This window comes from Haliotis rubra, unplaced genomic scaffold (genome assembly GCF_003918875.1).
Source record: "Haliotis rubra isolate DU_JTF1 unplaced genomic scaffold, ASM391887v1 Scf110, whole genome shotgun sequence".
NCBI classification, from domain to species: domain Eukaryota; kingdom Metazoa; phylum Mollusca; class Gastropoda; order Lepetellida; family Haliotidae; genus Haliotis; species Haliotis rubra.
The window spans coordinates 580,277-593,713 of NW_025765004.1; the positions used below are offsets into that span (position 1 = coordinate 580,277).

Genomic DNA, 13,437 nt, shown 5'->3' on the forward strand with positions numbered 1-13,437 from the left:
ATGGTGAGGAGTACTGGCAGGTGTGTTCATGTCATGGTGAGGAGTACTGGTGGGTGAGTTCATGTCATGGTGAGGAGTACTGGTGGGTGTGTTCATGTCATGGTGAGGAGTACTGGTGGGTGTGTTCATGTCATGGTGAGGAGTACTGGTAGGTGAGTTCATGTCTTGGTGAGGAGTACTGGTGGGTGTGTTCATGTCATGGTGAGGAGTACTGGCAGGTGTGTTCATGTCTTGGTGAGGAGTACTGGTGGGTGTGTTCATGTCATGGTGAGGAGTACTGGTGGGTGAGTTCATGTCATGGTGAGGAGTACTGGTGGGTGTGTTCATGTCATGGTGAGGAGTACTGGCGGGTGTGTTCATGTCATGGTGAGGAGTACTGGTGGGTGAGTTCATGTCATGGTGAGGAGTACTGGTGGGTGTGTTCATGTCATGGTGAGGAGTACTGGTGGGTGTGTTCATGTCTTGGTGAGGAGTACTGGTGGGTGTGTTCATGTCATGGTGAGGAGTACTGGTGGGTGAGTTCATGTCTTGGTGAGGAGTACTGGCAGGGTGAGTTCATGTCATGGTGAGGAGTACTGGTGGGTGTGTTCATGTCATGGTGAGGAGTACTGGCAGGTGTGTTCATGTCATGGTGAGGAGTACTGGTGGGTGTGTTCATGTCATGGTGAGGAGTACTGGCAGGTTTGTTCATGTCATGGTGAGGAGTACTGGTGGGTGTGTTCATGTCATGGTGAGGAGTACTGGTAGGTGTGTTCATGTCATGGTGAGGAGTACTGGCAGGGGTGTGTTCATGTCTCATGGTGAGGAGTACTGGTGGGTGAGTTCATGTCATGGTGAGGAGTACTGGTGGGTGTGTTCATGTCATGGTGAGGAGTACTGGTGGGTGTGTTCATGTCATGGTGAGGAGTACTGGCAGGTGTGTTCATGTCATGGTGAGGAGTACTGGCAGGTGAGTTCATGTCATGGTGAGGAGTACTGGTGGGTGAGTTCATGTCATGGTGAGGAGTACTGGTGGGTGAGTTCATGTCTTGGTGAGGAGTACTGGCGGGTGAGTTCATGTCTTGGTGAGGAGTACTGGTGGGTGAGTTCATGTCTTGGTGAGGAGTACTGGTGGGTGTGTTCATGTCTTGGTGAGGAGTACTGGTGGGTGAGTTCATGTCATGGTGAGGAGTACTGGCGGGTGAGTTCATGTCTTGGTGAGGAGTACTGGTGGGTGAGTTCATGTCATGGTGAGGAGTACTGGTAGGTGTGTTCATGTCTTGGTGAGGAGTACTGTTGGGTGAGTTCATGTCATGGTGAGGAGTACTGGTGGGTGAGTTCATGTCATGGTGAGGAGTACTGGTGGGTGAGTTCATGTCATGGTGAGGAGTACTGGTGGGTGAGTTCATGTCATGGTGAGGAGTACTGGTGGGTGAGTTCATGTCATGGTGAGGAGTACTGGCAGGTGAGTTCATGTCATGGTGAGGAGTACTGGTGGGTGAGTTCATGTCATGGTGAGGAGTACTGGTGGGTGAGTTCATGTCATGGTGAGGAGTACTGGCGGGTGAGTTCATGTCATGGTGAGGAGTACTGGCGGTTGTGTTCATGTCTTGGTGATTAGTACTGGTGGGTGAATTCATGTCTTGGTGAGGAGTACTGGCGGGTGAGTTCATGTCATGGTGAGGAGTACTGGTGGGTGAGTTCATGTCATGGTGAGGAGTTCTGGCAGGTGAGTTCATGTCATGGTGAGGAGTACAGGCAGGTGTGTTTATGTCATGGTGAGGAGTACTGGCAGGTGTGTTCATGTCATGGTGAGGAGTTCTGGCAGGTTTGTTGATGTCTTGGTGAGGAGTACTGGTGGGTGTGTTTATGTCATGGTGAGGAGTTCTGGTGGGTGTGTTCATGTCATGGTGAGGAGTTCTGGTAGGTGAGTTCACGTCTTGGTGAGGAGTACTGGCAGGTGTGTTCATGTCATGGTGAGGAGTTCTGGCAGGTTTGTTGATGTCTTGGTGAGGAGTACTGGTGGGTGTGTTCATGTCATGGTGAGGAGTACTGGTGGGTGAGTTCATGTCATGGTGAGGAGTACTGGCGGGTGTGTTCATATCATGGTGAGGAGTACTGGCGGGTGTGTTCATGTCATGGTGAGGAGTACTGGCGGGTGAGTTCATGTCATGGTGAGGAGTACTGGTGGGTGTGTTTATGTCATGGTGAGGAGTACTGGCGGGTGTGTTCATGTCTTGGTGAGGAGTACTGGTGGGTGTGTTCATGTCATGGTGACGAGTACTGGCGGGTGAGTTCATGTCTTGGTGAGGAGTTCTGGCAGGTTTGTTGATGTCATGGTGAGGAGTACTGGTGGGTGTGTTTATGTCATGGTGAGGAGTTCTGGCAGGTTTGTTGATGTCATGGTGAGGAGTACTGGTGGGTGTGTTTATGTCATGGTGAGGAGTTCTGGCAGGTTTGTTGATGTCATGGTGAGGAGTACTGGTGGGTGTGTTTATGTCATGGTGAGGAGTACAGGCAGGTGTGTTTATGTCATGGTGAGGAGTACAGGCAGGTGTGTTTATGTCATGGTGAGGAGTTCTGGCAGGTTTGTTGATGTCATGGTGAGGAGTACTGGTGGGTGTGTTTATGTCATGGTGAGGAGTACAGGCAGGTGTGTTTATGTCATGGTGAGGAGTACAGGCAGGTGTGTTCATGTCATGGTGAGGAGTTCTGGCAGGTTTGTTGATGTCATGGTGAGGAGTACTGGTGGGTGAGTTCATGTCTTGGTGAGGAGTACTGTTGGGTGAGTTCACGTCTTGGTGAGGAGTACTGGCGGGTGAGTTCACGTCTTGGTGAGGAGTACTGGCGGGTGAGTTCACGTCTTGGTGAGGAGTACTGGCGGGTGTGTTCATGTCTTGGTGAGGAGTACTGGTGGGTGTGTTCATGTCATGGTGAGGAGTACTGGTGGGTGAGTTCATGTCTTGGTGAGGAGTACTGGTGGGTGAGTTCATGTCATGGTGAGGAGTACTGGTGGGTGTGTTCATGTCTTGGTGAGGAGTACTGGTGGGTGAGTTCATGTCATGGTGAGGAGTACTGGTGGGTGAGTTCATGTCATGGTGAGGAGTACTGGCGGGTGAGTTCATGTCATGGTGAGGAGTACTGGGGGGGAGTTCATGTTATGGTGAGGAGTACTGGCGGGGAGTTGAGTTCATGTCTTGGTGGAGTACTGGCATGGGGAGTTCATGTCATGGTGAGGAGTACTGGTAGGTGAGTTCATGTCATGGTGAGGAGTATGTCATGTGGGTGAGTTCATGTCATGGTGAGGAGTACTGGTAGGGGAGTTCATGTTATGGTGAGGAGTACTGGCAGGGGGAGTTGTGTTCATGTCATGGTGAGGAGTACTGGTGGGTGAGTTCATGTCATGGTGAGGAGTACTGGTGGGTGAGTTCATGTCATGGTGAGGAGTACTTGGTGAGTTCAGTCATGGTGGTACTGGTAGGTGAGTTCATGTCATGGTGAGGAGTACTGGTGGGTGTGTGTTCATGTCATGGTGAGGAGTACTGGTGGGTGAGTTCATGTCATGGGTGGAGTACTGGTGGGTGAGTTCATGTCATGGTGTGGAGTACTGGTAGGTGAGTTCATGTCATGGTGAGGAGTACTGGCGGGTGAGTTCATGTCATGGTGAGGAGTACTGGTGGGTGTGTTCATGTCATGGTGAGGAGTACTGGCTGGAGGTGAGTTCATGTCATGGTGAGGAGTACTGGCGGGTGAGTTCATGTCATGGTGAGGAGTACTGGCGGGTGAGTTCATGTCATGGTGAGGAGTACTGGCGGGTGAGTTCATGTCATGGTGAGGAGTACTGTGGTGTGTTCATGTCATGGTGAGGAGTACTTGGCATGGTGAGGAGTACTGGGGTGTTCATGTCATGGTGAGGAGTACTGGTGGGTGAGTTCATGTCATGGTGAGGAGTACTGGTGGGTGAGTTCATGTCATGGTGAGGAGTACTGGCAGGTGTGTTCATGTCATGGTGAGGAGTACTGGTGGGTGAGTTCATGTCATGGTGAGGAGTACTGGCGGGTGTGTTCATGTCATGGTGTCATGGTGAGAGTAGTACTATCTTGGGTGAGTTCATGTCTTGGTGAGGAGTACTGGTGGGTGTGTTCATGTCATGGTGAGGAGTACTGGTGGGTGAGTTCATGTCATGGTGAGGAGTACTGGTAGGTGAGTTCATGTCATGGTGAGGAGTACTGGCAGGTGTGTTCATGTCATGGTGAGGAGTACTGGTACTGGGGTGAGTTCATGTCATGGTGAGGAGTACTGGCGGGGGAGTTCATGTCATGGTGAGGAGTACTGGTGGGTGAGTTCATGTCATGGTGAGGAGTACTGGCAGGTGTGTTCATGTCATGGTGAGGAGTACTGGTGGGTGAGTTCATGTCATGGTGAGGAGTACTGGCAGGTGAGTTCATGTCATGGTGAGGAGTACTGGCAGGTGAGTTCATGTCATGGTGAGGAGTACTGGCAGGTGTGTTCATGTCTTGGTGAGGAGTACTGGTGGGTGTGTTCATGTCATGGTGAGGAGTACTGGTGGGTGAGTTCATGTCATGGTGAGGAGTACTGGTGGGTGAGTTCATGTCATGGTGAGGAGTACTGGTGGGTGAGTTCATGTCATGGTGAGGAGTACTGGCGGGTGAGTTCACATGGTGAGGTACTATTGGGTGAGTTCATGTCATGGTGAGGAGTACTGGTGGGTGAGTTCATGTCATGGTGAGGAGTACTGGCGGGTGAGTTCATGTCATGGTGAGGAGTACTGGTGGGTGAGTTCATGTCATGGTGAGGAGTACTGGTGAGTGAGTTCATGTCATGGTGAGTACTGGCAAGGGAGGTGTGTTCATGTCATGGTGAGGAGTACTGGTGGGTGAGTTCATGTCATGGTGAGGAGTACTGGCAGGTGAGTTCATGTCATGGTGAGGAGTACTGGCAGGGTGAGTTCATGTCATGGTGAGGAGTACTGGTGGAGTGAGTTCATGTCATGGTGAGGAGTACTGGCGGGTGAGTTCATGTCATGGTGAGGAGTACTGGGTGGGTGAGTTCATGTCATGGTGAGGAGTACTGGTAGGTGAGTTCATGTCATGGTGAGGAGTACTGGTGGGTGAGTTCATGTCATGGTGAGGAGTACTGGTGGTGAGTTCATGTCATGGTGAGGAGTACTGGTGGGTGAGTTCATGTCATGGTGAGGAGTACTGGTAGGTGAGTTCATGTCATGGTGAGGAGTACTGGGTGGGTGTGTTCATGTCATGGTGAGGAGTACTGGTGGGTGAGTTCATGTCATGGTGAGGAGTACTGGTGGGTGAGTTCATGTCATGGTGAGGAGTACTGGCAGGTGAGTTCATGTCATGGTGAGGAGTACTGGTGGGTGTGTTCATGTCATGGTGAGGAGTACTGGTGCAGGTGAGTTCATGTCATGGTGAGGAGTACTGGCAGGTGAGTTCATGTCATGGTGAGGAGTACTGGCAGGTGTGTTCATGTCATGGTGAGGAGTACTGGTGGGTGTGTTCATGTCATGGTGAGGAGCACTGGTGGGTGAGTTCATGTCATGGTGAGGAGTACTGGTGGGTGAGTTCATGTCATGGTGAGGAGCACTGCAGGTGTGTTCATGTCATGGTGAGGAGTACTGGTGGGTGTGTTCATGTCATGGTGAGGAGTACTGGCGGGTGAGTTGTGGTCAGGAGTCATGGTGAGGAGTACTGGTGAGGAGTGTTCATGTCATGGTCATGTCATGGTGAGGAGTACTGGCAGGTGTGTTCATGTCATGGTGAGGAGTACTGGTGGGGTGTGTGTTCATGTCATGGTGAGGAGTACTGGTGGGTGTGTTCATGTCATGGTGAGGAGTACTGGTGGGTGAGTTCATGTCATGGTGAGGAGTTACTGGCAGGTGTGTTCATGTCATGGTGAGGAGTACTGGCGGGTGTGTTCATGTGTGGTGAGGAGTACTGGAGGACTGAGTGAGTTCATGTCATGGTGGCACTGGTGGGTTTGTTCATGTCATGGTGAGGAGTACTGGTAGGTGTGTTTATGTCATGAGCACTGGAGGAGTTCATGTCTGAGGAGCAAGTACTGGTGGGTGTGTTCATGTCATGGTGAGGAGTACTGGCAGGTGAGTTCATGTCATGGTGTCTTGGTGAGATGTCATGGTGAGGAGCACTGGGGTGAGTTCATGTCATGGTGAGGAGTACTGGTGGGTGTGTTCATGTCATGGTGAGGAGTACTGGCTGGGTGAGTTCATGTCATGGTGAGGAGTACTGGTGAGGTGTGTTCATGTCTTGGTGAGGAGTACTGAGCAGGTGGTGTTCATGTCATGGTGAGGAGTACTGGTTGGGTGAGTTCATGTCATGGTGAGGAGTACTGGTGGGTGAGTTCATGTCATGGTGAGGAGTACTGGCAGGTGAGTTCATGTCATGGTGAGGAGTACTGGTGGGTGAGTTCATGTCATGGTGAGGAGTACTGGCAGGTGTGTTCATGTCATGGTGAGGAGTACTGGTAGGTGAGTTCATGTCATGGTGAGGAGTACTGGCGGGTGAGTTCATGTCATGGTGAGGAGTACTGGTGGGTGAGTTCATGTCATGGTGAGGAGTACTGGCAGGTGAGTTCATGTCATGGTGAGGAGTACTGGTGGGTGAGTTCATGTCATGGTGAGGAGTACTGGCAGGTGAGTTCATGTCATGGTGAGGAGTACTGGAGGAGTTGGCAGGTGAGTTCATGTCATGGTGAGGAGTACTGGTGGGTGAGTTCATGTCATGGTGAGGAGTACTGGTAGGTGAGTTCATGTCATGGTGAGGAGTACTGGCAGGTGTGTTCATGTCATGGTGAGGAGTACTGTTGGGTGAGTTCATGTCATGGTGAGGAGTACTGGCGGGTGAGTTCATGTCATGGTGAGGAGTACTGTTGGGTGTGTTCATGTCATGGTGAGGAGTACTGGTGGGTGTGTTCATGTCATGGTGAGGAGTACTGGCGGGTGAGTTCATGTGATGTCATGGTGAGGAGTACTGGTAGGGTGAGTTCATGTCATGGTGAGGAGTACTGGCAGGTGTGTTCATGTCATGGTGAGGAGTACTGGTTAGGTGAGTTCATGTCATGGTGAGGAGTACTGGTGGTGAGTTCATGTCATGGTGAGGAGTACTGGTGGGTGAGTTCATGTCATGGTGAGGAGTACTGTTGGGTGTGTTCATGTCATGGTGAGGAGTACTGGTGGGTGAGTTCATGTCATGGTGAGGAGTACTGGCAGGTGAGTTCATGTCATGGTGAGGAGTACTGGTGGGTGAGTTCATGTCATGGTGAGGAGTACTGGTGGTTGTGTTCATGTCTTGGTGAGGAGTACTGGTGGGTGAGTTCATGGCCGTCTTGGTGAGGAGTACTGGGTGGGTGAGTTCATGTCATGGTGAGGAGTACTGGTGGGTGAGTTCATGTCATGGTGAGGAGTACTGGCAGGTGTGTTCATGTCATGGTGAGGAGTACTGGTGGGTGTGTTCATGTCATGGTGAGGAGTACTGGTGGGTGTGTTCATGTCATGGTGAGGAGTACTGGCGGGTGAGTTCATGTCTTGGTGAGGAGTACTGGCAGATGTGTTCATGTCATGGTGAGGAGTACTGGCGGGTGAGTTCATGTCATGGTGAGGAGTACTGGTGGTTGTGTTCATGTCATGGTGAGGAGTACTGGCGGGTGTGTTCATGTCTTGGTGAGGAGTACTGATGGGTGAGTTCATGTCATGGTGAGGAGTACTGGTGGGTGAGTTCATGTCATGGTGAGGAGTACTGGCGGGGGAGTTCATGTTATGGTGAGGAGTACTGGTGGGTGAGTTCATGTCATGAGTGAGGAGTCATGGTGAGGAGTACTGGCGGGTGAGTTCATGTCATGGTGAGGAGTCATGGTGAGTACTGGTGTGGGGAGTTCATTTCTTGGTGAGGAGTACTGGCGGGGGAGTTGATGTCATGGTGAGGAGTACTGGCGGGTGAGTTCATTTCATGGTGAGGAGTACTGGTGGGTGAGTTCATGTCATGGTGAGGAGTACTGGCAGGTGAGTTCATGTCATGGTGAGGAGTACTGGCGGGTGAGTTCATGTCTTGGTGAGGAGTACTGGTGGGTGAGTTCATGTCTTGGTGAGGAGTACTGGTAGGTGTGTTCATGTCTTGGTGAGGAGTACTGTTGGGTGTGTTCATGTCATGGTGAGGTAGTACTGTTGGGTGAGTTCATGTCATGGTGTGGAGTACTGGTGGGTGAGTTCATGTCATGGTGAGGAGTACTGGTAGGTGAGTTCATGTCATGGTGAGGAGTACTGTTGGGTGTGTTCATGTCATGGTGAGGAGTACTGGTGGGTGAGTTCATGTCATGGTGTGGAGTACTGGTAGGTGTGTTTATGTCATGGTGAGGAGTACTGGCAGGTGTGTTCATGTCATGGTGAGGAGTACTGGTGGGTGTGTTCATGTCATGGTGAGGAGTACTGGTGGGTGTGTTCATGTCATGGTGAGGAGTACTGGCGGGTGAGTTCATGTCATGGTGAGGAGTACTGGTGGGTGTGTTCATGTCATGGTGAGGAGTACTGGTGGGTGTGTTCATGTCATGGTGAGGAGTACTGGTGGGTGTGTTCATGTCATGGTGAGGAGTACTGGTGGGTGAGTTCATGTCATGGTGAGGAGTACTGGTGGGTGTGTTTATGTCATGGTGAGGAGTACTGGCAGGTGTGTTCATGTCTTGGTGAGGAGTACTGGTGGGTGTGTTCATGTCATGGTGAGAGAGTACTGGTCATGGTGAGTTCATGTCTTGGTGAGGAGTACTGGCAGGTTTGTTCATGTCATGGTGAGGAGTACTGGTGGGTGTGTTCATGTCATGGTGAGGAGTTACTGGCAGGTGTGTTCATGTCATGGTGAGGAGTACTGGTGGGTGTGTTCATGTCATGGTGAGGAGCACTGGCAGGTTTGTTGATGTCATGGTGAGGAGTACTGGTGAGGGTGAGTTCATGTCATGGTGAGGAGTACTGGTGAGGGTGAGTTCATGTCTTGGTGAGGAGTACTGTTGGGTGAGTTCACGTCTTGGTGAGGAGTACTGGCAGGGTGAGTTCATGTCTTGGTGAGGAGTACTGGCGGGTGAGTTCATGTCTTGGTGATGACTGTTGGGTGAGTACTGGTGAGGAGTACTGGTGAGTTCATGTCTTGGTGAGGAGTACTGTTGGGTGTGTTCATGTCATGGTGAGGTAGTACTGTTGGGTGAGTTCATGTCATGGTGTGGAGTACTGGCGGGTGAGTTCATGTCATGGTGTGGAGTACTGGTAGGTGAGTTCATGTCATGGTGAGTACTGGTGGGTGAGTTCATGTCATGGTGAGGAGTACTGGTGGGTGAGTTCATGTCATGGTGTGGAGTACTGGTAGGTGAGTTCATGTCATGGTGAGGAGTACTGGCAGGTGAGTTCATGTCATGGTGTGGAGTACTGGTAGGTGAGTTCATGTCATGGTGTGGAGTACTGACGGGTGAGCGTGTGAGTTCATGTCATGGTGAGGAGTACTGGCGGTTGTGTTCATGTCTTGGTGATTAGTACTGGTGGGTGAGTTCATGTCATGGTGAGGAGTACTGGCGGGTGAGTTCATGTCATGGTGAGGAGTACTGGTGGGTGAGTTCATGTCATGGTGAGGAGTTCTGGCAGGTGAGTTCATGTCATGGTGAGGAGTACAGGCAGGTGTGTTCATGTCATGGTGAGGAGTACTGGCAGGTGTGTTCATGTCATGGTGAGGAGTACTGGTGGGTGTGTTCATGTCATGGTGAGGAGTACTGGCAGGTGAGTTGTTCATGTCTTGGTGAGGAGTACTGGTGGGTGTGTTCATGTCATGGTGAGGAGTACTGGTGGGTGTGTTCATGTCATGGTGAGGAGTACTGGCGGGTGTGTTCATGTCATGGTGAGGAGTACTGGTGGGTGTGTTCATGTCATGGTGAGGAGTACTGGCGGGGAGTTCATGAGTGTTCATGGTGAGGAGTACTGGTGAGTGGGTGTGTTCATGTCATGGTGAGGAGTACTGGCGGGTGTGTTCATGTCATGGTGAGGAGTACTGGCGGGTGAGTTCATGTCATGGTGAGGAGTACTGGCGGGTGAGTTCATGTCTTGGTGAGGAGTTCTGGCAGGTTTGTTGATGTCATGGTGAGGAGTACTGGTGGGTGTGTTTATGTCATGGTGAGGAGTTCTGGCAGGTTTGTTGATGTCATGGTGAGGAGTACTGGTGGGTGTGTTTATGTCATGGTGAGGAGTTCTGGCAGGTTTGTTGATGTCATGGTGAGGAATACTGGCGGGTGAGTTTATGTCATGGTGAGGAGTACTGGCGGGTGAGTTCATGTCTTGGTGAGGAGTACTGTTGGGTGAGTTCACGTCTTGGTGAGGAGTACTGGCGGGTGAGTTCACGTCTTGGTGAGGAGTACTGGCGGGTGAGTTCATGTCTTGGTGAGGAGTACTGGTGGGTGTGTTCATGTCTTGGTGAGGAGTACTGGTGGGTGTGTTCATGTCATGGTGAGGAGTACTGGCAGGTGAGTTCATGTCTTGGTGAGGAGTACTGGTGGGTGAGTTCATGTCATGGTGAGGAGTACTGGTGTACTGTGGTGTGTTCATGTCTTGGTGAGGAGTACTGGCGGGTGAGTTCATGTCATGGTGAGGAGTACTGGCAGGTGAGTTCATGTCTTGGTGAGGAGTACTGGCGGGTGTGTTCATGTCTTGGTGAGGAGTACTGGTGGGTGTGTTCATGTCATGGTGAGGAGTACTGGCGGGTGAGTTCATGTCTTGGTGAGGAGTACTGGCGGGTGAGTTCATGTCATGGTGAGGAGTACTGGTGGGTGTGTTCATGTCTTGGTGAGGAGTACTGGTGGGTGAGTTCATGTTATGGTGAGGAGTACTGGCAGGTGAGTTCATGTCATGGTGAGGAGTACTGTTGGGTGAGTTCACGTCTTGGTGAGGAGTACTGGCGGGTGAGTTCACGTCTTGGTGAGGAGTACTGGCGGGTGAGTTCACGTCTTGGTGAGGAGTACTGGCGGGTGTGTTCATGTCTTGGTGAGGAGTACTGGTGGGTGTGTTCATGTCATGGTGAGGAGTACTGGCGGGTGAGTTCATTTCTTGGTGAGGAGTACTGGCGGGTGAGTTCATGTCATGGTGAGGAGTACTGGTGGGTGTGTTCATGTCTTGGTGAGGAGTACTGGTGGGTGAGTTCATGTCTTGGTGAGGAGTACTGGTGGGTGAGTTCATGTCTTGGTGAGGAGTACTGGCGGGTGAGTTCATGTCTTGGTGAGGAGTACTGGTGGGTGTGTTCATGTCATGGTGAGGAGTACTGGTGGGTGTGTTCATGTCATGGTGAGGAGTACTGGTGGGTGAGTTCATGTCATGGTGAGGAGTACTGGTGGGTGAGTTCATGTCATGGTGAGGAGTACTGGCGGGTGAGTTCATGTCATGGTGAGGAGTACTGGTGGGTGTGTTCATGTCTTGGTGAGGAGTACTGGCGGGTGAGTTCATGTTATGGTGAGGAGTACTGGCAGGTGAGTTCATGTCATGGTGAGGAGTACTGGTGGGTGAGTTCATGTCTTGGTGAGGAGTACTGAGTTCAGTTTATAGAGAAGTGAGGGGAGCACTGGTGGGTGAGTTCATGTCATGGTGAGGAGTACTGGTGGGTGTGTTCATGTCTTGGTGATGAGTACTGAGTTCCGTTTATAGAGAAGTGAGGGGAGCACTGGTGGGTGAGGTCATGGTAAGTGTGTACAAGTAGTCCGTCTGTGTTTACATTATTTCAACAATGCAGTCTTATGAAATGCATTCGAATGACAAAATGTGTCAATCATACACTATAAGTGTCAGATTCGCAGTCATTGTACTTGCCTCTGTAAAGCTGTAAACCTTGTCGTGTATACTTTCAAGGGAAATATTTGGGAGAAGATGTTGTGAGTACAGTACAGATTCTCGTATTGTTGGGGGTTGAGTGCCAACAAGGAAGGCTTGGTGACTGCGTTGGTTAGACCACTGTGTCATCTGCTGCTTCACCCTCATGGTTTGGGCTGGAATCCTCAACGGGACTCAACCCAACAAAAGTTCTAGAATTTGTACCTCACTTAGAAAGTGTAATCCCAAATTTAAGACTTGATACCTCGATATAGCTGAATGTGAAAGTGACGTGCACTTAGAAGTACACACACACTGATGTGCCTTAACTAATGTCACTTACAAATAGTTCTCCAACAGCTTTCATTCCATGTTCAGGACAACAACATCTGGAACAGGGTCACCCAGTACAAGCCAGTGTTTGTGGAGCCCCGGGGGAAAGTGGCCTTCACAGACGTAAGTTGTGCTTTCATCACTCTTCTACAAGCATATATGGTTGCTCTCTACTGCCTGTACCTGTTATCAGCTCAACTGGTTGTAAATAATCATCACCTATCACCTCCCCACTTTAGCCTTTTGTTTGAATACAGTATATTTTACTAATATTTGAACAGTACCTCTGTAAAGACAGTGACAAATAACTGTGGATTGCAGAGTCTGACAAGGGTTCCACCATGGCATATGTCAATGATTCATGACATTGACATGATGATATTCAAAGTGATTTTATACAATTTTACCTCATCATGACTCATATTAATTGCTTATCTCATCTCATTTCCAAATGGTAGTGGGAACTCCAATGCTTGTGTTCCCATAGAGCAGAAAAACGTCTCACCCGAAAGTACCCCCAGCCTTGGCCAAGTCACTGTCTCATTTTCGTGCCAAACATGATAGTTGGGGAAAATTTTCAGTGCTCTCGCAACTCGCAAACTGACCCTTTTCTGTCCAAATCTTCATTACATTCTTCATTAAGTCATTAAGAAGCTAAATTTGTCCTTCGCCAAGGCTGCCAGAACGCAGGGTCTTCCCACACCTCATTACAACGCTAAGAAGTTCCCTCTGCACAATATGACACCATCCCTGTGAGCCTTGAGTTGGATGAAGACTACAGCCTCCTTTCAAACTCCAAAAGGAGATCTTACAGAGTTGAAGATAGTTTCAAGCTATGCCAGCTTCCTATCATCAGACAAGCCTTCCTTGGTGTCACCATGTCCGGATCCTTCCAACGCGGCATTGATATCACACCCCAAATATCCAAGGTCTGACAAGGAGCGTCTGCTTTTGTTCGCCATGGTCAGCCAGCATAAGTACCAAGAGTCTATCTCTGACCAGATCAGGTCAGGATTGGTGGGACTCACCTTACTGTCAAGATTAGGACAAATTCCAATTGGTCAGATCTGTATACCAAAGCACTATGTGTCAATCCTGGGACCACGATCTTTAATAATCAGGTACAGGGCATTAACAAGGAGATGGTCCAGGATCCGGTTGTATCATTGCTTCATTAACTAATGTCAACATTAAACCCTAATGATACATTAAATCCTTAATGCATCATTAGTTAATGGCATCATTAAAAA

The 13,437-nt window shown here is 50.2% G+C and overlaps 1 protein-coding gene across 1 annotated transcript in view; it reads left to right on the plus strand.

Moving 5' to 3' along the window:
* The window catches only part of LOC124286454 (regulator of telomere elongation helicase 1-like), a 148,641-nt gene that overhangs the window by 50,747 nt on the left and 84,457 nt on the right, over positions 1 to 13,437 (plus strand). Inside the window, 1 exon segment of the mRNA XM_046722835.1 lies at positions 12,233 to 12,310. Coding sequence (XP_046578791.1) covers positions 12,233 to 12,310 — 78 coding nt within the window.